The 24,843-nt window shown below is 40.9% G+C and overlaps 1 protein-coding gene across 3 annotated transcripts in view; it reads left to right on the top strand.

Moving 5' to 3' along the window:
• Nucleotides 1–24,843, top strand: part of HMGA2 (high mobility group AT-hook 2) — a 137,658-nt gene that overhangs the window by 59,109 nt on the left and 53,706 nt on the right. Inside the window, exon 5 of one of the 3 annotated variants that reach the window (XM_067563947.1) lies at nucleotides 14,177–14,293. The exons of the other annotated variants lie outside the window; for them this stretch is intronic. Within the exon in view, the coding sequence (XP_067420048.1) occupies nucleotides 14,177–14,251 (75 nt within the window). The 3' untranslated portion in view covers nucleotides 14,252–14,293. Of the gene's footprint in view, nucleotides 1–14,176; nucleotides 14,294–24,843 lie in introns of those variants that run through there. 3 annotated transcript variants of the gene reach the window in all.

The following is a 24,843-nucleotide window of genomic DNA, read 5'->3' as shown; positions in this document are numbered from 1 at the left end:
CTTGCGGGGCTCAGGCATTGTTTAGACCCTCGCAGGGTGCCAGAGCTTGGGTGCCAGCCCAACCCTGAGCATCTACATGGGGATTTTTCAGTCCCGAGCCTGAGCCCCGTGAGTCTGCATCAGATGATGTCGGCCAGTCACGGGTTTTTTAATCCTTGTGTATACATAGCTTATCACTGGCCAGCTATGTGACCTTGAGCCAAGCACTTACCACTCAGTGTCTCAGTTTCCTCATCTGTAAAATAGGGATAATGACACTTATGTATCTTTTTGAGGTTGTCAGATGCAAAATGCTATATACCAGCAAAACAGTTAATATAATCAGCATATAATGTACTGGTGATAAGGGTGATGGAGCCCTTGCACTCGGGAAGGATTTTATCCGGAAGGTCAGATTAGTCCTGACAACTTGAAGGAGTCAGTATTCAGCTAAAGCACATTCCGTACCTATGTTTTATGTTTAGTCCACAATTATGGCAGCTGTAATTAAACAGTCAATATTTGTCATTGCTACTTATCTTGTCTGAAGGAGCAATTTACATTTTGACTTCATTAAAGGCAAGAAAGAGCTGAGGAGAAGCCACTGGGGTTGTAAAACAGGCTCCAACGAAAACCGCAGTACAAGGTGAAGTACTCATGTATGCATGGGAGCATGTGGATGTATGCATAGCTCCCGAAACTTATACCAATAGCCCTAAGAAGAATAGTTTATAATTCAGCAATTCTGTTTTCTCCCTACCTACTCTCTTCTGCTGTCTGAAAGAGGGATACTTTTGGCACACGTTTGAGCAACTGTAAGTGTCTGCAGCACTGCCTACCATGGTGGTAGTAGGTTCTGATTTTTTACAGTACAAATGTAACATCATCTGCACCTGTTCCTCTCTTCCCACACATAATGCTGCAAAAATCACAGGCCCTAGGCTGCTGCCCTTACAGAAGTAATCCCATTGAATTCTGTGAGTAAGGGCTACAGGATCAGGATCCACCTTTACAGGATGATTTTTAATTGTCGTTTTATTTTAAGATGACCCCTGTTTGTCACATCTGTTTCTCCAAGACCAGCTCCTCTGACATTCCTCGAAACACATTGGTGAGCCTGCCAGCTTTGAGCTTGCCTTTTTCTCATGCTTGGAAGCTGCTCTGCTTTCCAGGATTGAGCTTGCTGACAGTGTATCACTGCTCTCTGCTGGAGAAGCTCTGAGCTAGGCTAGGCCTCTGGTCACCAGCTGGTTGTCAGGAATGCAGATGCGATGGCTGAACTGATAACCTCTAAGCATTCAGGATCAAACTCGACATAAGACTTATTCATGCTTGTCATACAGTGCAATTTAGGAGCTTTGTTGTGTGGGCTGGAGACAGATTCTTCAGAGAAGAGAATGAGAAAGATAAATAGAGCAACACTGGCAAAACCCAAATATCTACAGCCACGTGGACTCAGCTCCCAGGTGCTACATGATAGGCACTGTAGTGATGGTCACAGATTTCTGCATTAGTCTTTCGTGATTGCATTTGCAGCCAGGTAATATTTTTATATGCAGGTGTAAAAACTTTCTTCTGGCTAGATGCAATAAAGTCCTTTCATAATGCTTTTGTTTTTCTGCCCAGGTGGGTGTGGCAGGCAATGAATCAGTAGGATGGTTTGTTCTATTTCGAGGAGTAAATATTGATTGAGTTTCATTTGGGCCTTATTGATTAGATTTCAAGAGTCATGAAAGTTAACCTTTCTGTGGTATAAAGTGCTGCCACATTCAAAGGCACAGACCCATGTGGTTTGTGCTGCTCTGTAAAAATCACAGGTGAAAACTACATTTAAAATAGTTTCTCCAGCATGAGCCCCTTCCTCTCTTCTCCCCTTCCTCCCCCCTGTCCCCTGTCCAAAAAACACACTCAATATGTCCTTGAATTTTTTATACTTCCACAGGTCTGGTATCTGTTTTACTTAAAAACAACTTGATGAATATAAATAATAAAGAAGGCAGCTTTACACCAGCACTAAAGCGCTATTATATTCTGCAGCATTCCAAGTGAGTTATTGCTGTGCCGTCAAAGAAAACAAAAACATTTGGGAAGGACTGTTTATTTTACAGTGGTTGACCAAAAGTATGCAAGTGGTTATAAAAAATGTAGACAGCTAAGGATGGGAGGTTCCCCTTGCTCATTCTGAAATCCATTTACAAACCTTTGACACTGACTTTAGAGCACTGGAGATAATGATAGGCACTTCCCCTGGGGAAACACAGGCACTTCCATATCTCTTAAGTTAAAAACAAACAAACAGAACACTCCATTCCCTCCACCCCTTCTCCACCACCCAGCCTCACAGACAAAAGACAGTGGATTTTTACAAATGCAGTGGAACAGTAAAGCATGCTGCAAGCAGCTATTTCTTTGGAGTTGTTGAGCTTCAGAGTACTTTTGCACTACAGTAAGGTGTAGCCTGCATCTCTGTGGATTTATTTGCCTTGTTGAGAGTTTGCTGGCAGTTTCTGTCCCTACTATTAAAGCCGCACCATACAAAACTCTACATAGAGCAATTTCCTGCCATCATTCTCCAAGCATACAGAACACCTTGCTGAAATCAGTGTATCAGTTGGTGGTGAAATGTAGCCTATAGTGTTTTGAGCTCCCTCATCTTCCACTAACCTCACCACATAATAGGCATTGAGTACCTCACAGGATCAGGCCCAGAATCACAGCATACATAGCCTGTGACATCAGCTTGATCCTGAGCTCCTCATTGACTTCATTGGCAGTTTTCCTGAATAAAGAGCCCAGGATTGAATCCTAAATCTTAAAATCGGGATGCTTATGGGCTGAATGTAGCTCTCGACATCAACATCTTAAAATACATCTCAGAGCTGCTTTCTTTTCATAACTGTACAGTGAGGACAAAGTTGATCATCCATGGGATTTTATTACTAGTGAATCTAAACAACAGGCAATCTCTATTAATCTGATACAGTGCAAGCAAATATTATGCCTGAGTGCCTTTATTCTGGCTTGAAAAATACATGTGCATTTATATACAAATTATGGACCTGATCCAATGCCCTCTGAAGTCAGGGGAAAGCTCCATCAACTTCATGGAGCATTAGATCAGCCGCAGGTGCAGCTATCATGATCCTGGCAAGATGCCACTATGGTCTCATTCTTGGGTATGTCTACACTGCAATAAAAAACCCATAGTACCGAGTCTCAGAGCCAGCATCAGCTGCCTTGGGCTCGTGGGGCTCAGGCTGTGGGGCTATGAAATTGCTGTGTAGACTTTCCGGTTCCGGCTGGAGCCACCTCGCAAGATGTGACGGTCTCAGAGCCCAGGCTCCAGTCCATTTCCAAATGTCCACACTGCAATTTTGTAGCCCCACAGCCTGAGCCATGTGAGCCAGAGTCAGCTGACCCAGGCCAGGCCCTGGGTCTTTTATCACAGTGTAGACATACCCAATACGGAACAAAATTCGCCACCCGGGTAGAGCATGTGAAGCTGCTTCTTCATAGAGCGTATTTCTTCATCGTTCCTGCTTCTCCAGCCCCGGCAAGGGACACTTCTCTTGGATCACTTTCCCTCGTGTGCCCTCCTCAATGTCTGGAAACCAGATAACAGTTGTTTGAAGCAGCCATGTATTTACAGGAAAACTATGATTGTCTTTTTGATGAAATGATCAATTTCCTTGCAGGAAAGACATAATCTGATTTGAGAACAGCTGTCCGAGAGCTGCCCTCACGCTGTGAAATCCACGGATTGAATACTGCTTTTGCAGGTCACAAAAAAAATGTTGGCTAAAAAACTTTAAAGGATTATGAAGCAATCTTTCAGTTAATAGTAAAAATAATAATAATAAACCTACTCCAACAATCCTCATGCTCACTGCTAAGTAGTGGAAAGATCAGGTTGGGTCTGGATCTGTTTTTAGCCAATGTCCTGCAGGGGGAAAAAATAGAAAGAAAGCGAATGGCTAAAGAATTTGATTCACCCATACTCCGTACACTCAGAAACGTGCATATACTCAGTGTAGTCGTTAATGAAGATCTGTTTATGAAGGAAGCATGTTAATCCCAGTGAACCTGCCTTTCATAAACGTGCTGGGATTACTGAGTCACCGCTGTTTACACATTTTCCTTCCCTTTAGCTGCACGCCTTTTCCCATGTGTTCATGCAGTGCATGTGAATTGGTCTGAGGATAGCTCCTGGGAAGTCCCCAGTAAGCCTCTTTATGTGGAATTTCATTAGAAAGTCAAGGTGGGGAGTATCTATGAGCCTCTTGATGGTTGATCAGTATACTCGCTGTTCATTTACCACCCTAGTAGACGGCTGGTGCAGAGATTGTACAGCATTACTTTGCATTGCTACATAATTAAAGCTATCTGCCCTGACCGGAGGAAAATAAGTATGGAAAAGCCTTGGGCTGATGTGTGCCAAAAGCAACGTTGGTCAATGAGAGAAAGCAAGAAAGAAAAAGAAATGCTGTGTGCCCGTTCTTTTTGCTGCTTGTATTAGAATCATGCACTGCTATTTCTACTGTTTTTGCCAATTGGCATCAGTCCACCTTTTCTGTTCATGCTCAAACAGCCAGGAACACTATGGTGAGAGAGGAAGTCCCTTCTCATATGCTGAGTTGCCAATGGCTTGCATTTGTAGTGTATCCAGCAACAAACAAAACAAGCCTGTTGAATCAGCTGTGTTCATTAACAAATAAATCCACTGATTAATATTGTAGTGGCATCTTAGTGCTCTGCCTTACTCACCCGAGTGCCATTTCTTGCAATACCTTCCACAAAAGGATTTTGATTTACTTAAAGGCAAAAACAAAAGTGTGCATACATTTTTTAGACTTGAATAGCTACTTTGTGAGACCAAAAGAGCCAAAAAGAACCCCCCCACACACTGCCTTCTAGTCAAGTTTAGGTGAAGGTGAATGAACTTGATCTAAACTGATCCAGTTGATTTAACTGAACTTTAGCACAGCTGAAAAGTACAAATCAGTTGCAGTTCCTCCTCTGTACAGGAAATGGTAAATGCTGCATATAAACAGCATGTAATGAGAGAATCTGAGTCATCCACTTACATGTGCAGGCCGGGCATGCATGTGTCTTGTGTCCAAGTTACAGCCACAACTGAAATACCTTTAGGGGACTGAAAAAATTGGGTGAAGAGAGGGAAAGCTAAGGAAACCCCTAGCTATTTAAAAGGTATGCTATTATAGAAATAGCCTACAAACGTTTCAGAATCCTATATGTGTCCTGGCAATTTTAATCAAGTTTATACTGGACCGAGGTTTGATCCCATAATTAGCATTTTGTGATTGTTAGTCCTGTTAAGCTAAATTCAGCCTTGGTGGAAACAGGCTCATTGCCACCAGGGTCAGTAGCATTGTGCCTGCGTACACCAGGACTGAATATTGCCCACGTATCCAGCTTGAAATATGATCTTTAGCCTTTGTATCTAACCACGGATTCTGAACCAGTCTTTCAGCAATACTGCTGATATGCCCACGTATCGGGCCATCTTGTCCCCTCTGCATTGGTTCCTTCCGTTGACTCCAGTATGTGCCACTTACAGTAGAATCGCAGAGTTCCGAAAATCTCGGGAACAGAGGTTTTTCGTAACTCTGAAACGTTTGTAACGCTGAACAAAAGTTTACAACTGAACATTAACTTAATACAGCTTTGAAACACTACTGTGCAAAAAACAAATGCTGCTTTCCCTTTATTTTTTCAGTAGTTTACATTTAACACAGTACTGTACTGTAGTTGCTTTCCCCCCCCCGGCTGCCTGATTGTGTATTTCTGGTCCCGAATGAGGTGTGTGGTTGACTGATCAGTTCATAACTCTGGTGTTCGTAACTCTGAGGTTTTTTCTGTACTAGTTTTTGCATCTCAAGACTAAATTTGGACCATAATATTTTCTAAAGGAACTTGCCATCAGGAGTATGGAGGGGAATACTTCTGTCATGAACAGTATGGTTTCAGTGGACTCAGACACTTTTATTTATAGAATTTATTGGTACCTGCATGCACTTCTGTGCATTAAAACGTCCTCTTCTTCAGCTAGCATCCCTTAAAGGTACAGTCTGCACACAGAGTGATTTATTCAGTTTTCTAAGAATTCTAGACTACCATTAATGTAATGTATTTTGAGAAACCTATTAATCATTATTTAAAATGGAATAACCCATATTTTAGACAGATCTCTTTGAATTAACTGGTATTTATTTTTCTCAATATTTTTCTGAGATGCTGATTAGAGAAATAGTTTTTATCAATAGTGAAATATAATATTTTTAACACTTGCCACTTCCACAGCATTTTTGAAACATAGCTCTCAAAGATTGGCATAAAAGAGAGTATCATCATCCCATTTAGTACGTGGGGAAACTGAGGCAGAGAATGAGTTAGTGGCAAAGCTGGGCCTGGAAGTCAGGTCTTCTGACTCCCAGTTCATTCCTTACTCACAGGACTCTGCAGCCTTTTGCATCCCTAAATACATTCCAATTATAAAAACAATAAGTACATATATTTTATAACTGCAGAAAAAAATCTTAACTGTCCTGGTAAGTTTTAGTTCTAATTAATGCAAAAATGTATTATGAAGTATTGTATCTTTCAGTTACTGCAGTTAATTTTAATCAAGAAACATTCCTTTGTTTAAATGAAAACCCCCGATACAGTTTTTAAACCCTCCCCCCCCCAAGACCCTTATAGTTAGAATACTTTGAAAATGGAAAACCTAATCAGAGGGCTACTCAAGTTATATAGGGTGAGCAGATGACACAAGTACTCAATCATTGCTCTTCTTCCTACAAGCAACACTCTGAGCTGTAGCTACAGTGTGTGCTAGATTCATATTCCAAAGTGATCCAGGGAAAGTCAGCTGGTAGTAAAATAGACTTGGAAGCCCTCTCGCCTGAGGAAAATGCAGTTCATGGGACAAGCCTAGTGAAGAATCAAATACCACACATGATTCATCCTTCAATTTCAGCAGGCCTCCCTCATCCACCCAGCTTTAATGTCTTCTGAACCTAGGGCATCTGCTTCTGGAATTTCTACAGCCTCTGCATCCTGCATACTGTGTCTAGACTTGGTAACGTTACATGAATAGCGGAGTGTACCAGAGCATGGAAAGTCTAGAATTTAGTATTCTTTGAGGTACTTTTGCTTCCTTGCTTTTTATAGACAATGAGTAAGTCTGTAAGAGTTGTGTAAGCCTAGAATTACAGTAGATGTTGTTGGCCTTGTATATTCTTTATGGCAAATGGTGAGCTGCAAACACTCCAGCCTCAGTTCTGTTTAAATGTTAAAGGGCCAGACCGTTGGCTGGTGTAAATTGATGTAGCTCTACTGAAGTTAATGGTGCTACATGGATTTACACCAGCCCCAAATACTTTAATTACCTTTATTGCCTAACCTTAACCCTGACTCTGGATGACTTTAGCGCAATTAAAAACCATCCGTCTTCAGATTCTCTCCTGGCGAAACCATTGCAATGACCAAATACATCCATCCTAAACATTTTTCAAGAAGTAAGAACCAGCTCCGTCACATGTAAGGTTAGTTATTAGTTCTGATAGCCTTTAAGAGTGTTTTTTTTTTTTGCTCTCCACAATAGAGACACATGCAGTGAAGCTGGAACAACAAAACTTCAGCCCTCATTTGCTCTGGGTTTATCAATGAGAAGCAGGATGGGAAAAGTTTCTCGCAGCTGTTTGCCTGTCTGAGATATTGAAGCAAGAGCCAGGATGGTGTCTTGGGTATGGAGAGAGACTGGGGAGAAGAAGAGAGTTTGAATGAGTTCTTAATAAGAGCACTTAGAAACTGGGATCTGTTTAACCCTCCAGTCTTTCTACATTAGTCAGTAACTCCAAGCAGTAAGAAGACTCCTTCCTACATAAAGAAAATATTTTCTTGAGGATTTACAATAATATTCTTTCAGGTAAATAATACTAGTGCACCACTGGAAAGGGGTCTGAATACTGGAACCTTTTGTCTGGATTCACTGAAGCTGCAATAAGTAGTTTGTGGATTTTCCCCTATGTTGTATTTTTACAAAAGGAGTTTATGTTATCCTGGGTGCCTCAGGACCTCGGTGACAGTCAGTGAATGACTCCATTTGAGGTAGTCTGCTCATTCTCTGATCTATTTTTGGATTTTACATTGCCACCCCTCACTGCAGTGTCTGAGCATCTTCCATGCAAAATCGATAGTAACGTTTTTGGTGGATTTTGTAGAGTCTCTTGTTCTTCTCCTTTCTTGGTTTAAATGCTCTGTTTGGGGTTTGGGTTTATATGGTTTGGTTTTTGGAGCATACACTTGGGAAGATAGCGGGCCCGCGCTATGAATGTTATTCTTGCAATGGTGGAAAGGCTTTATTTGAAGAGGAAGTGTTAGGCTACCTCTATGCTGCAGCCAGGGATATAATTTGCAGCTTAATTTGGCTAGTGTGGCTAAATGTAGCAGTGAGGACATGGCAGCACAGGGCTCAGTGCAAGTTGTAAAAGCCCCCCAGTCTTCCTGGGCACATGCTGGCATTGCTAGCCCATGCTGAAGCCTGCACCACTGCGTCCTTATTGCTGTTTTTAGAGAGCTAGCTTGATTAAAGCTAGCATGGGTATGTCTGCATGAGCTGCAGATTACACCACCAGATACAGTGGAGATGTAGCCATAGGCTTCTAAATGTGCTTGCTAGACTTGTCAGATCCTTCCATCCCTACCTTTGCAAATGGGGAGGCAGTTCTGTAAAGGGGAGGAAGAACTCGCATACATGGGAATTATGTCAATCAGAAAAGTTTCTGCCACTTGCCTGATGTATTCTGACCCCCCCGCTCCCCCATGTCAATTACACTATTAGTTGTTCCCCGTCTGTCTGCTTGTGTATTTATAGCACCCACATCAGGATAGCCTGTGAGCCCACATCTGAGTGCAGGTATACACTGAGACACAACATAGGTGATCCTTCTGTTTCCTTGGATCTCTCTGGAACTCATCTCTGTGGGGGGAAGGGTTAGGAAGAGTAATAGACTTCCAGACTGCTGGATTTTCAGGAAGGGGTTGTAAAGGTTACTTGCAGGAGGTGGCAAAAAGCATTTTTGTCACTCGGCAAGGTGAGCTGCGTAATCATTCACAGCAGCTTCTGTACTTCTCTGACTTATATTAGTTTGTGCATTGATCTTATGTTCTGTCTAGCCCTGATTTAGTGTCCTAAAGTATGGGTATGGTAGATTAAAAGCATTTTTACAATTGTTACCATCTTTCTTCCTGTTCTTCACAATCTCTGTGCTAGCTTTCCTCAAACCCTGTCTGGTTCCTTGTCAGCAATAGCCTCCTTCCCATTTTCCCTTGTGCCATAACTTGGACCCAGATGCTATTGTCACAAGAGAGAGCCTGTGATAAAATTACACATCCTCCTTGCTTTGTTGCGAAAGGAACTCTGTTGTCTAAGAGATATGCCTGGTTGAAAGCAGTGTTGTGCTGATCATACTTCCCTGGATTGATGGATTAAGAGTGTGCCTATAATTTGGGGAGGGGGATGTGGAAGGAAAGAGAGCCGCCTTGCATCTCCAAGTGTGGGCTGCAGAGTCCATTCAGTCGCACATGTGTTCCTTCTCTTCTGTCTCGCTGTTCATTTTCGGCCTCCTACTTACTTTCTCTGTTTCTAACCCTACACTTCCAAACACCACCATCTATTTAGTCAGTCCGCTGACTGCAGTTTTATAACAATCTGCCTACTTGTTTCCTAGTGGAAGAATAAGAGAGAGAGAACCCTGTCTCCCCCACTGACACTCACGCTGATGGTCTTGGCTGGGGAACAGATACTGTTGGCAGAGATCTGAGAGGAACTCACAGTGGTAGCAGAAGAAAAGAATTTGGCAGGGAGGTGAGCCACATGATTCTGATTCATACTGTACTCTTGAAATGTGGCAGGCGGGCTAGGAAAGGCTTTTAGTGCCAGCACAGAGAAAGCAGAGACACTCACATTCAAACATCATATTCTTTTTATAGCACAGGCATGCCTCATAGGAAAAATATTGAACTTGGCCTTCCAGTGTGAAGAAAATAGGCCCAACTGTGATTTTACTGCTTGAGTCACTCACTTAATCAGTTACTGGTTGCATGTAGGAAGCCTTCTATTAGGCTGACTTGGAAAATTTGTTTTTAATTAATTAATAGTGACACTGAACTGTTTTTTAATTTGCTCAAAACTGCTTTCATTTGGAGTTTCCTTTATGTAAAAACACTATTAAGATACCTTAATTCAGAAGAGTAATCATCTTAATTCAGGCACTTGACTTAAGTGCCTTCTAGAGGGGTTGTTTTTTGTTTTGTTTTTTTGGTAGCCAATGTTAGTATTTTGTTAAAAAAGTTACCCAATTTTGTTGGAAACTTGATACATTTGAGGCCAGATTCTGTCCCTTATCACACGAGTAGTCCCAAACATGGAGCACATGTGAGTAAGGGAAACAGAATCTGCTTCTTTATTTGTTTTAGCATCATATCTGGAAGCATATTATGCTGCGGAGAGACTGTAGACCAAATCTGATTTAATGTAGTTTTACTAGTTCTGAAAAATTCTGGTTCTCCTTTGTCAATTTACCCAGTTGTGAAAACCTAAACTACATGAGACCTGCTATTGGGTAGATCCCTCAGTTTTATTCTGACCAAACTCTGTAGTCTTTTAGGGAGTTGGCTAGAAACACATTTATAAAATTGTAGCTCTATCTTGTAATGTAAGTCTCCAGAACCCTGCACATTTGCAAGACCCTTGTTGGCTCAAAGGCTTATTGCTCCCTGTGTGCCATAAATCTGTATCTGCATCCAAAAATGTAGGGGCTGTAGTGTATGGAAGTTCTTCTTCCTCACTGAGTGTGTCTCTGACAGATTTATATTGATGGTTGCACTGCACTACAGTCACAGACTTCTATTATATTCAAGCTCCACTAACTCAGTCCCTATTTCCTGTTTAAGGTGAGACAAGGTCCTGTATGAATGAGGGGTGAAATTACAGCTGAACTCTCTAATTGCTGTTACTACAGGAGAACCTTTAAGAAATATAGCAAGACTTTTTGTGTTCAGAGCTACCTCTGCACTCTCTTCACCAATTTGCTTTATGCTAAGGCAGTCTGCGTATTTTTTTTCCTGTGGAAAGAAAAGTCAGTAAATATATTTGAATAGATCTCATTATATTTATAAAGGGTATTTGAAAACAGTCAGAAGTGCTTTAATGCTTGAAGAAAACAGCTAATTTAAGTTCCCCAAAACTTTCAGACCCTTCCTGGACTTTTAATTAAGAACATATAAAATGCAAAATACTAAATGTTAAACACCAGTGAACATTATTTCAGGCCTCAGGCGTACCATGCTAATTTAACATTGCACAGATCTAGTTTTGGAAACAGTACCTGTTCCTGCTTAGATATATTCATATCCTGGTGAACACTCCGAAGGCTCAGAGGGGTAATCGCAATGTTCTTCTGTCTGACCTCAATAGTAACTACTTCCTGCTGGCTCACAGATGATTGTTGAGTGACTGAATCATTACCGAAGGGTATATGTTTAAATGCTGGCCACAATTCTTAAAGCTAAGAAGTGATCATAAAATGTAATTGATTTATCTGGTTTGTTTCCCCCCTCCCCCCCTACATTTCTTGGTGATAGGAAGAGAGAAAAAGCTAACACTTAGGTGGGATTTTCCAAACACCCAAAGAGACATAGGGGCACAAGGCCCAGTGAAAATGAAGTCACTTTGGGGCATTAGAAAATCCCACCCATAAACTCCTCCAGTGGTCAGCCGGCCTGATTCTGATCATCTCACTTGCACCAGCTGAGCACCAGTGGTTTCAACCACTCCTCATATACATAGGTGTTAGCGCTAAACAGAGGCAACACTAACTCACATCTAGAGAGTGACACTCACCAATTTACCTGTTCCTCCTCCTCTGGAGATGCTCTCCTCAAATGCGTTTGAAGTGTGAAGCGCCCATGGACTTGTCTGTCTAACATACCGCATCTCTCTGGGTTCTTGTACTTAGACCATCACTGTTGTATCTGATCCCTCACCAAAAAACATCCCCAGGCCTCCATCCAGAGAGCAAACTCTCTGTGTGTGAAGAGAAGTGGAGGGGCTAAAAGGGGATGACTGGTGACAGCTGAAGGAGCCAGAAGGGTCAGCACGGCAAAGCTGCCCTGACACTTCTTTATGCAGGCAGTAGAGCATTGCTAGATGGCATAAAGATGCTGTATCAGCTGCTGTGCTTCCGCCTTTATGCAACTAGTGCCAGGGGTGTGGCCAGAGAATGGGGGCATGGCCAGATTTCCCTTCTGACCCAGCAATCTCCGATTAGTAGAAATGACACCTCAGGGTCATGGGCAGCTAGAGTAAATGAGGGGAACTGAGCCCGCCTCAGGGTTAAGGGAATGTAAAGGGAGCTGAACGCTCCCAGTGCACGCCCCCTCCTACGTTGTGCTGAGAACTTTTTGGCCACAGCTCAGCATCTGGGCCAGTCAAGCTGTTTTTATTTTATAGAAAGTTTGCTTTAATCAGTAGTTTGATTTTAGGATTTAATGGTGGTTTGGCTGCTTCTAGCAAAAAAATAATAAATAATCTGAAAACATTTCTGGCTTTGGATGAGAGGGGACTTCAAATCATTCCAGACCCAAAGCCCCTCAGTATAAATCCTCACTCTTTTTATTTTAGAAGGGAGGATTGGTATGAAGCTAGCTGTCTATGGCCCCCATTAACCATAGTATGTGAGCTGCTCACAGTCTTGAATGTAGTTATCCTTTCCATGCCCCTGGGAGGTAAGGAAGTGCTATTACCCTCATTTTACGACAGGGGATCTGAGGCACAGACAAACTAAGGGCCACACTTTTACAGTTATTTAGGCAACCAAAGATGCAGATAGGCACCTAGTGGGATTTTCAAAAGCGCCTTGGCACTTAAACTCCCACTGAAATCATCTCTCTGTATCTTTAGGGTTCTACGTAACTTTAAAAATCTGGACCTAAGGGTACATCTACATTGGACTAAAACACCTGTGGCTGGTCCGTGTCAGCTGACTCAGGCTCATGTGGCTCCGGTGGTGGGGCTGTAAAATTGCAGTGTGGACAACCAGGCTTGCCCAAGCCCAAACCTCGTTGTCCACACTGCAATTTTATAGCCCCACAGCCCAAGCCCTGTAAGCCCAAGTAAGCTGACACAGGCCAGCCGCAGGTGTTTTATTGCAGTGTAGATGTATCCTAAGGGATTTGCCCAAAGTGCACGGCCCTGTCTCTACATGATGTCAGTTGCTTATAATTATCCAGCTTTGTCCTGGTTTTTTCTAATTAGATGCAACTGAAAAATATACAATGGCCCCATAAAATCTTGTGTAGGTGACTACTTTGTTTTCTTTGTACTACAATTAATGCTTCATAACAGCTAGTAAAATCAGGAGTTAATTCATGGAACTTTTTGAGCAGAGCCAAACGTCCAGAATAGTAAAAGGAGTGTGTGTTTAGATTAAGCAGCCTTAGCTTGGAAGAAAGAGCTCCAATTTTTCGCGCTTTTCCACGATAGCCGGATTGACCACTAGTATGTATCACGAGTACATTGATTTATGTCACTATTCCTTCCAGAGATGTTAAGGGCTGTGTGATGGGTAGGGGGGTACACTTTTAGAAATATATGTTAAAAGATCAGCCATCTGCTAGCCTTTGAAAATAGGGCTTGATAAATCAAGTTTTGGTGTGTGCCTGTGCGTTCGTGTGTGTGTGTGTGTATGTGTGTGCACATTTTGCAGTCTCTGCATATTTCTTTGATGACCTATATTCCAAGTTGATCCTTATCTTTCAGAAGATGCTCATAGGATTTTTGCAGCTGATGGTAATTAAAGACCTGGTGTGTGGAGATGTGCACCCCTTTTGGAGGGAGAGTAATTAATGGCTTGTTCTGTCAGCGTGTCTGTTCTTTACTGGAATTAATTGTGCTTTTCTGTCATGGGTTTCTTTTAGCTCCAAAAATGCTGAGTATCTTCAATTCCCATTGACTTTAACAGGAGTAAAGGGTGCTCTGCACCACATAGGAAGCACCAGCACACTGCAGCCCTTTGTTTCCGTCTCTGTCCATGTAAATGCAGAGATGATAGGAGTGTAGGGCATGATGATACAGGGTCTTTCAGAATGGTTGAATTCTCATTTTTTCCTACAGGTCAGATTCTGTGACCTGTACCCATGGTACCTTACTCCTTCAGGAGTCCTATTGAAGAAAATGATTTCAGCATGAACAAGGGTGGCAGAATCTGTCTCTGTTTCCATTTGATTAAAGGTTCAATCCTGCTCTGGTTAGAATGGCAAAATTCCCATTGATTTTGATGGGAGCAAGAGTGAGTCCTTATCCTTAATACTATGGCTTGGTATTGGAATAATTGGAAGCCAATTCTATATGTATATGTATGTGTATATGTATATATATTAATCCCCTTGATTGATTTTTAACTATTAGATGATAACTGTCCTTTTAACATGGCTGAGCTTTTACAGATAGTCAAGCAACGTGTAATGCAGCAGTGCTCTGAGCAGGCCATATTTTGTCTGAACATACAATTCTGTATCCTCTGACTGCCATTGCGCTACTTTATAGATGTAAATCCACCAGGACCAGTAAAAAAAGCATTTAAAACAAATAGTAAAATGAATAACATTTGCAGAGCAATAAAGGTACCACCTTTGCAACAATGTCACTCCCATTTTGAAAATTAGTGAATTGGTCTCCAAAGTTGCAAATAAATAATATTTTATTAGGTTTCAGATATGTGTGCATGCACACACAGAGCCTAATAGGAATGGCAAGATTTTTACTTCACTCCTTGCTCATTCCAGCAAATTCTCTAAAACAGAATATAAAATAAAAGCATATAACTGAATTTATGAGGAAACATATTGCACTTAGGGACATGTGAAAAAAAGTCATTAAGATTGTTCAGACCCTAGGAAGTGAGGGGAGGGGAGGAATTCATGTTTATTGACTGTGTCTAGGTGAGGATTACATGCAGGTATGCAGGTCAGGATTTCAGCAGCAGTTAAAATCTTCCAATTCAGCCATAAATCTGTATCTGATTCTTCACACCAAACAAACAACAATAAATGGTTTTAGTTTCTCAGGGGGAAATAGAATGAAAAAGGAAGGCACAGAGCCAAATTCTGATCTCACTTACATGGGTGTCAGTGAAATCAATGGAATTATTCTGGATTTACACTGATGTAAGTGAGATCAGAATCTGGCCAATAGTAGACAGAACATTGCCACTACGCATGGCCTGGGGCTATTTTGGTATAAAAACATTTTCTAGTATGTTCATACTGCTGTAATTTAGCTGACAGACAAACATGGACATAATGTTGCATAACAAATTGTAGCTTAAATAAAATCTGGATGAATTCTGTGGGTCTGATTCTCCACATACATATACATACACTGGTTTAAATCAGGACTTAACTCAGCTGAAGTAAATTGAGTTGCACTTATGTAAGTGAGAGAAGAATCAGGTCCCACATGTCTTGTCTTTTGTTATTTGCCAGGTGCTGTCCTATCTTGCCCTATCTAGTGAGTTTTATTTCTGGCTGACTGTGTCTGTATTCTCAAACTGAACACAGCCATGCATGTCCTTCATTCTCTAGTGTAGTGTGATTACGGTATCACAGTTCATAGACTGCATGGTTTTTTGGGTTTATTTTGTATTTTTTTGTGTATACATGGAGCCAGATGATCTGCAGCTGGGGTAAATCAGTGAAGCCACATTGACTTCAGTTTTACCCCAGCTGTGGAGCTGTTCAGTGGTTTCTGTATATTTCTTCTATTTTCTATTTTGCAAGCCTTGGGGTCATGTTCTCAGTGGGTGTAAATCATCGAAGCTCCATTGACCTCAGTGGATTGACACTGATTTATCCTCGCTGAGAATCTAGGCCTTCAAACCTTCTATTAATAAAAAAAAAAGAATTAGAAACAAAACCAGCAAGAAAAAGAAATAAGCAAAGTTGTTGCTGTAGGGAAACTTTTAAATTATGCAATACTAAAAAAAACAAAAAAACAAAAACAAAAAACCTGTGGTATTCTGAGTATAGCCCTTTAGTTCATCCTAAACAGAGTTAGTACAGTTTCAGAAAATAAGGAATGTCTCAAGGAGGTCTTTGAACATTTTCTTCAAATGTTCATTGCATCTAAGATCCCATTTTTTTGTGTGCCTTTATTTGCTCCAGAATACCGCCAGACTGCCAACAAAGGAGGGCCTGTGCTCCCAGGAATTTTCTGCATTCCTCTCTGGAGTAGGCATTTTTCTCAGCTACAAAGGCCCTTTGGCGAATTCCCTCTAATCATTGGATTTACTCTGGGCTCTGATAGGTGCCATTCATGGACTTGGTCTGCTGTTTGACTGGGCTGGGGCATTAATGGGCTCTTTTCATGATAAACAAAACTAAGTGAGTAACGTTACTGGAGGAATCACAAAGCTGCTCTTGTAGGGAAGTATGGTTCTTTCTCTCTCTTTCTCTTTCCATTTTTCCCTCTCCTCTCTTTCCCTTTAGCCTTTTCCTCATTCTTTCCTTGTTTTTATGAATGTACATTCCTTTTGGTCTACATAGCCATTTTTACTAACAGATCTTGTGACCTTTGTGCACCCCAGTAAGTCAATGGGCCGGTTCAAGGCCACTGTGGACCTCAGACGACTCCATAAACTCATATACAGTAACTGCACAGCCTACTTTTTATAATTGATTCTACATACCATTGGAGGACAGATGTGTAAGGAGTCTGATTCAGAGGTTTCCCTCACATGGGGGGAAGGTACTGAGTTTGGAGAAGGAGGGAAGGACAGGATGTTAAGGAATGTTTCACCTTGGCATCAAAATATGAATTAAAGTTTCCACTGCTCTTAATCTCTGATTCTCCGGGTGTAGTTACTTTGTAGTGCTTTAGAAAACACATTTGCAGATTTTTTTCTCCCTAGCAGCTGGTTAACAAGTACTGTACTTTTCTAGTAAGGATATGTTGAGAAAAGTAATCTTCAGAACTCAAAGGGGTGACCTAAAAATTAGCTTTGTTTCATAAAAATTAATCTCAGCAACCAAAGGTCAGACAGTACTGCATCTTTTTATTATCTGGAGGGGAGGAACCAAATAAAATGTAAACCTTGTGATGCTCCTCCTAATAAGGATGTTTGATCCTGGGAATGGCTAACTGAGGGATTTTCTCAGTCTGATGGAAGTTTCATTATTTACTATTGGCATTTCTGAGAGCTTGATGCTAAATCTTTGTGTACTAATCAGCATGAGTTCCAAACCTGCAAAGCAATCAGTCAGAAGTCATGCCCCATAAGCCAGCATGGACCCTCCTTGACTTCAGTGGAATTCCATGTGAGTGGAGTGGTTCCTGGAGATGGATCCTTTTTGTAAGATCTGTAGTTCCTTTCATTTAAAGATCTCAGACCTTATTTGATTAAACCTCCTGTGAGGCAGGCAGGTATTATCCTCATTTTCAATGCCGGGAGGACAAACAAAATATTTCCTGCAAGAAATTCTGAAGGAAGACTTGGGAAAAATTTTGGTTGAAAAACGTTGGGCGGCCATCTAGAAGTTTCAAAGCAGTTTGTTTTTCATTTCAAATTGACATTTTGACTTAAAATGTCCTATCGTTTCAGTTTTTTAAACTGAAAATAGAGAAATAAAACATTATTTTAAGTCAAAATGAAACAAAAGTTTTCATTAAAAAATTTCCATGGGAAAATTGAAATTTTTCACTGGAGTTGACATTTTCAAATTAAAAATTTCAGTTTCAATTAAACTATATTTTTTGGCAGGACAACTTCTACAAAAAAATTTTCACCCAGGTCTACTAATTTTATAGACATGTAAACTTCCACGTAGAGCCTGATTCTCCTTTCACCTAGACGGTTTTAATCGTTGACTTCTGTTTTCCTTGGTATAAGTGAGAGGAGAGAGGCCCAGAAAAAAATAATTGATTTGTCAAAGGCCATTCTGTGAGTCAGTGGTGAAGTTGGGAATAGAATCTGAGGTGCTACTTTAAGTTCCATGCTCTATGGAGCTGACAACTGTGTGATTTTACTGCCTCCAGTGAAAAATATTAGTATGTTCCTCACAAAGAGAAAGGATGTAAGAAATGTGTGAAATGGAAATAAGTTTGGCCTACAATGTTTGTCTCACATGGCTTCTCACATTTATAAGCTGACAAATAATTCCACAGGTGCCAGTCTGAAAATGTCACAAGGGAAGATGATATGTTGCAAGAAAATTGGAGTGCTATTCTAAAAAGTGTAAACAGTAGATCAGCCAATCGCCAAGCCAAGGCAGTACACTTCACAACTCCACATTGTGGTACACTGGACAACTCTCATAGCTCTTCAGAATAGGACTCCTGAACTGAAGCACCTGATGGCAGTGGTTAGTTTTGTGGGATCATAACACGTATGCTGTAACCATGCACACTTGTAATCCTTTTCTGGGGCAAGCTACTGAAGGCAATTTTTTCTTCATGTTTTCATATAGCCCTAGCACTTCTTTCTTTCTTTGATATACTGTTGACCTGTATCTTTCAGGTTTTTATATTTTGCAATTCACATGATTCAAAATGATTTCCTTGCTTGAACAGGTATAAGCAAGAAACATATGCTAACTGGTTAGTTAGAATGTTTATGGACCTCATTAATGTAGCTCTACTACTCAGTTCAATATAAATGATTGCAATGTAATACGTACACTACAGTCTGATTCTAATCTCACACTTGTGTAACTTCATTGACTTTAAAGTTACCACTGATTTACACAGAGGGAAGTGAAATCAGAATTAGACAATAAAGCCCAGATTTTTAAAGATATTTTGATGCTGCTCCGCAAGGCCTGAGTGATTTAGACAGAGAAGTTCCATTTTCAAAAGTGATTTAGGAACTTTAGTCCCAAATCACTTTTGAAAATAGGATTTAGCGTCTAAATCACTGAGACTAGCAATGCTGAGTGGAGCAGTGCCTAAATACCTTTACAAATCTTGGTTAAGTATTTATAGTTGTATCTTTTTGACTTACTTTTGACATGTTTGTATGCAAGGAGGAAAGAATAAAGTGAATATGTTAAAATGATTTCAGATGGAATTTCTCAAGAGTAGAATTCTTTATATTGAACTGAAATTGTTGCTTTTTGTAGAATCATAACAAACAGTGTAATAGACAGTGTCATTAGGTTAAATCAGGAAGTACAAATAATTTATTCCATAGATATATAGAAAACTCTCACTAAATACATTGTCTTCTATGCCAAATCTTGGTCCCATTGAAATCAATGACAAAATTGTCATTGACTGCTAGCGGACCAGTATTTGCTTCTTACTCTAGATTATGAAACCAAGTTACTGCCTTGAAGTTGTAAATTGCCATTCCAAGACTATTTTTGACTCCACATCCCCATAACTTAGGCAAAACACCTCTCCTCCCCTTTATTGATGGAAATATGTATGCCTAGCCTTAGAGCAAAAGAAATTTTTCTGTGAAAGTTTGAGGTTAATCTGACATTTTGTTTTTGAGTTATGATGCTTAGGGGGCAAAAGGTACTTTTCCACTTTTTGAAAATTGTTCTAAGGTTTTCATTCACTCACAAATCAAAAATGTCTAGGCTGAAAGACTTAACTTGTTTGACTCCCAAAACAAACTAAATCATAGGCCTCTGCTTACCTTTTCAGGGTGCCTAATTCCTTCCTAACATTTTCAAAGGAGGGGCAGGGACTTATGTAGCTGACAGAGCAGGGGAGAGATTGAATGAGCCAGCAGCTCTGCTGACAGCTCAAGAATGAATCATTTTTCCAGCATGCTTTGGTTCATTCCTCCTGGTACTGCCTATGCTCAGTGATGTGTTCCATGTAGATGTCTCTGAACCACCTGATGGTGTCAGACACCATGAGACGCCGCATCAGCCGAGCATAACGCCAACCGATTCCACATGCCTGCAGCACTAGCTTCTTGCAGGGGTCCCACACACCCAGGGTTCCAACAATCAACACCTGTGTTTGGACCTCATAGCCCTTTGCTCTCAAAATGTTGGCCAGGTGGGCGTATTTCTCCTCCTTTTGAGCTTGGGCATCACGGAAGGCCGGGGTCCTGTTCTTAAAGAGGATCATGACGTCTACAATGGTGATCTTACACTAGAAAGGGCCCAAACCCTGGTGGGTTCTTCAGCTGCCCCTTCTTGAACCCCTATTGATTATTAATACTTAAGGTTAAGATTTTGTTGCAGTTATTTTTAGTAAAAGTCGGACAGGTCACGGGGCAATAAACAAAAATTCATGGGCGCCCATGACCTGTCCCTGACTTTTACTAAAAGTAACTTTGACAAAATGGGGCTGATGGTGGGGAGGACTGACGTCCAAATGGGGGAGATGAAAGCCTCAGCCCTGCAGTGGAAGTGGGGGGTCCAGCACCTGCCACTATGGCAACTCAGAGCTCAGGTGCCACCTGCTGGCTGACAGCTCCGGCCCATCACCTTGGGGCTGAAACGGAAAACGTCATGGAGGTCTCTGAAAGTCGTGACCTCTGTGACATAATCTTCTTGTTAATAATCACTGTTACAGTGAACCTTCTCTTGGCACTCATCACTGTCGTATATCTACTCTGGGCTATGTAGCCTCAGAGTACACAGAATTTGATTGGAAAATGCGAAGAATGATTGTATATTCATCATTCCAATCAGCATTTTGACACCTATTTTTTATTCTTTTAAAAAAAATATTAACTCCCCCTCAGAACAGTCAACGCCACAAACACAACAACAGAAATAAAACAGCATGAATGCAACATTATGTTTGAGACTATAGCTTTGATTCTTGATGATGCTATCTCTTTCATGATGTATTATCAAATACATTTCCATTCTTAAATTCTGCCATTTATAACATGTTAGAAACGTAAGGTGCATTTAAATAATGAAATCTTTTACTGATGAATATTGTCAAAAACTAGTTCCATTCTTCCCAGAGAACTGGTGCTATAAAATGCCAATCATATCTTAATTGCTTTCTGATATGTTAATTTCAAATGACAGATTAATAGTCTTTGAAGTCTAATTCCTGATTGCGTTTGATAATCTGGTTTTTATAGTGCCTGAACTTTAAAACATCGGCCTGCAGCTAAACTCATGTGGGGAAGTAACCACAAGGTCACATTTTAACAATGATTGAAGGTGAAGTTCTTTTGGTGTTCTGCTGGAGACTAGAGCGGAATCATCAAGGGGTTACCCTGGAGGTCAGCGTCTCCGGCAACAGGCTCCATTTTTGTGCGGATTTATTCTCCGTGTACTTGAATTTTCAAGAATGGTAAAAGTAACAGTTTGAAATCAATGGCAGCTCATGTAAAATGTCCCCTCCCCCCACACATAGGACATGCTGATCTGGAATTGGTGATGCGGGAGAGAAGGATGTGCGCACATGTGCTGTTCCACCTTTGACAACACATTTAAAAGAGACATTGATCCAAAGCCTCAGATGGTATTTATTAGATTTTACACTGGACAGTTTACACCAGCTGAAGCTTTGGTTCATAATCAAAGCCTTTTGGGTTATCTGCTTCCTGCAGGTGTCTTGTTGGGTAATTAAACTATTGATTATGTTAAAAAAATACTGAAGTGGGACAGAAAATATACTTAAAAGTAGAATCCACTCTCAGTGCAGGACTGCAAATTAAATCAGAGTCCTTTTTACAGAGTACAGAGAGAAAAGTCTCTCATCTCTTTAAGTACCAGTGATGCTAATGGGATTTAAATCACCAGCATCAAGGGGAGAATACTGCATATATGTGCATGTTTTGGCCATGCTTCTCAAAATACATGTAACATTTATTTCCCCTAGTTGCTTCCCCTCTAGCAGTTTATTCTGAATTCTAGGCCTGGCTTTTGCCCTAGTGTAAATCAAAAGTAATTTATTTTAAACTTGTGTTAGTATGAAGAGAATCAGTCTATCCGTGTGCTGTCCATATGGTCCTCACAGAATTGCAGACAAGACTTTAGATACACAATAGCTGGTTGAGGCCCAGTAAGATTTTATTAGATATGGTGAGGAATTTTTTGACAAAACTTGTTTTTGTTGGAAAGTACTGATTTGTCAAACCCAAACCTTTTTTTTTGAGAAAAGGCCAGTTTTAATGAATTTTGGATTTTTTTTCCAAGTTGTGAACATGTCCTGTTTTGACATTTTCAAAATGAAAAGTTATGTATTTCAGTTTGAAACAACTTTTTGTTTCAAAATTTATAGTTTAAAAAAAATGTCAAAGATCAAAATCAAAATGAACGTTTCAACCGACCCAATCCAAAAAGAGATGGGATTTCAGTTCATGAAAATTTTTGTCCTGATTCAAGATGTGAAATTTTTTTGAAATCTTGAAAATTCTCATGGGTTGGAAAAAACTTTTCTTGCCTGGTTCTAGATTTTAAACAAAAATATTTCAAATGGATAGTTTAAGATCTGTTTAAAAACGCAATAAAGAGATTAAAGGCCCATCCTCAACTGGAGTAAATTGGCATAGCACCATGGTTTGGTACTGATTGAATAGCTCTTTGTATTTTTAGTTCTCATGTGACTAGAATTAAGATGCAAATGTTTAACAGTAAGGATAATTGATCACTATAACAATTTACATGGGGATGTGGTAGATGTTTCAACACTTGCAATCTTTAAATCATGATTGGACGTCTTTCCAAAAGAAATGCTAGTTAAACCAGAAGTTATAGGCTTGATGCAAGAGCCACTGGATGAGGTTCCTCTGTTATGCAGATCAGACTGGTCTCTCCTGGTCTTAAAATCTTTGAATCTGTGTTTGGTGCTTTAGGGTTTGTTTTTGTTTAATAGTGTCTTGTATACTGTGCCTTGCTTTTGTGGGAACATACAATTTCCTGTTGTGCTAAGGACCTTACATGTTGGTCCAGCAGTATAAAGGGGCCTTAAAATTAGCAGAATTCTCCCCAGCAATACTATAACATAAGGAGGCTTCCCAGCTGGCATGGAGCTGATGGAACAGCTTTATGCCAGCTGCCTCTTGCAGCCCCTTTTAGGAAGCTGTGGAGAGCAGGACAGGGACAGTGCAGCAGTGCACACCAAGTATTCCTGGTTACCCATATTCTCTAGGGAAGGAGTGTCAAACTCATTTGCTATGGCGGACCAGATTTGAATTGAATGTACTTCAAGTGGGCCATACATACCATAAATCGAAATAATAGGCACAAACATTTTTATGTAGTATTATACTTTATTTGTTAGATATCAGCAATGTAAAAACTGCAGTAAATTCACTTCTACAACTATTACTATTTTACGATTAAAAGAATCAATCAGTGATTAAAAATTATAGTACTGCACGAAGCCCCAAGACCACATTGTCCCTCTCCCGCCTTTTGGAGCACTGTGTCTCGTGCACAGAGTGCTCCACGCGCTGCCGCCAGAGTACACAGATCTCGTGGCAGTGCAGGACACCGTGAGATCTCACGGCGTTGTACTCTCCGGCGGCAGCGCATGCTGTCGCGAGATCTCGCAGCGTTGTACTTTCTGGCACCAGCGCGCGATACCATGACATCTCGCAGCATTGTACTCTCTGGCGGCAGCGGCCGGACCAAAAAGTTTGGTGGGGCGTATCCAACCCACGGGCCGGATGTTTGACATCCCTGCTCTAGGGGGTTATCTGTAGCCCAAGTGTCAGTTAAAAGCAGTTATGGACCACAAAGTTGGCTGGTCTCCCCCTCCCCCCTCTGTTCCCATACTGAGTGCATCTCGGCAGGGATAGAGAATTTGGCCTAAGGTGACCAGGTATCCCGATTTTATAGGGATAGTCCCAATATTCGGGGCTTTTTCTTATATAGGCGCCTATTGGGCCCCTTGTTATATGGCTTGGTTAACCTATATAGCGTGAGGCTTTTTGTTGCAGAACCATACACTGTGTACTTGGGCCCCACCTAAATTCCACTGTAATTATCTTTACAACATAGATCATGCCTACACCTTACGAAATTCAGGCTCCAAGCACATCCTTTTGGAAAGGGTTTATTTTATTTATTTTTCTAGGATACAGAAGTTAGCATCCTAAGATTTGTACTGACTCTGTTTGTTTTCCTTGTTTCTCACCCTTCCCTGCCCCTTCCACCACCTCCATCCCTCATCTAAAAATTGTTTAACTTGTCAGTGCACCATGTGCAATAATCATGTTATCAACTCAGTCATGTTATCAGTGGAATGTCAGGCACTGTCTTTCCATAAATCTGGTACCTTGCAGCCCTGGGACTTTCAAAATAGTACACATCAAAGCGATCATTAAGCCTGGCATCAGTACAGACTTGTGCTGGGACCTGCCTCATTTAGTATACATTTTATTACTTCTGAAATTTAAAAGGATGTTAGGTGTAGTATGTCCTACAGGCAGGAAACAAACAAGACCTTGATTTTAACTCTGATTTGTATCCTAATAGTTTATAGTATAGGAATCTCTAATTTCTATTTAGTCTTTTCAATAGCCTCTGAGCCATTCTGCCCTCAGTTACACCTGTGCAACCTCATCACAGAGAGTGACGGACAAAAACTCCAATAGTGATATTCTGAATTTAAACCAGTGTAACTGAGATTCAGTCTGGCCTAAAACCATTAGTTCTTCTTCAAGTGCTTGCTCATGTCCATTCCAATGCAGGTGTGTGCTTACCCCAAGCAACATCACTGGAAAATTTTCCCTCAGTGGTATCCGTCAGGTTGGCTCTTGTGCCCCCTGGAGTCGGGTTCTCTTAGTGCCAGTGTATAGAGCCCCACCGTTCCTTCAGTTCCTTCTTACCACCCGTGATAGTTGCTGGAAC

Source organism: Emydura macquarii, unplaced genomic scaffold (assembly GCF_026122565.2).
Source record: "Emydura macquarii macquarii isolate MOO-44397 ecotype Brisbane River unplaced genomic scaffold, CSIRO-AGI_Emac_v2 contig_2636, whole genome shotgun sequence".
NCBI classification, from domain to species: Eukaryota; Metazoa; Chordata; order Testudines; family Chelidae; genus Emydura; species Emydura macquarii.
Note: the sequence above shows the minus strand (reverse complement) of the source record. Positions and strands in the feature narration are given on the sequence as shown.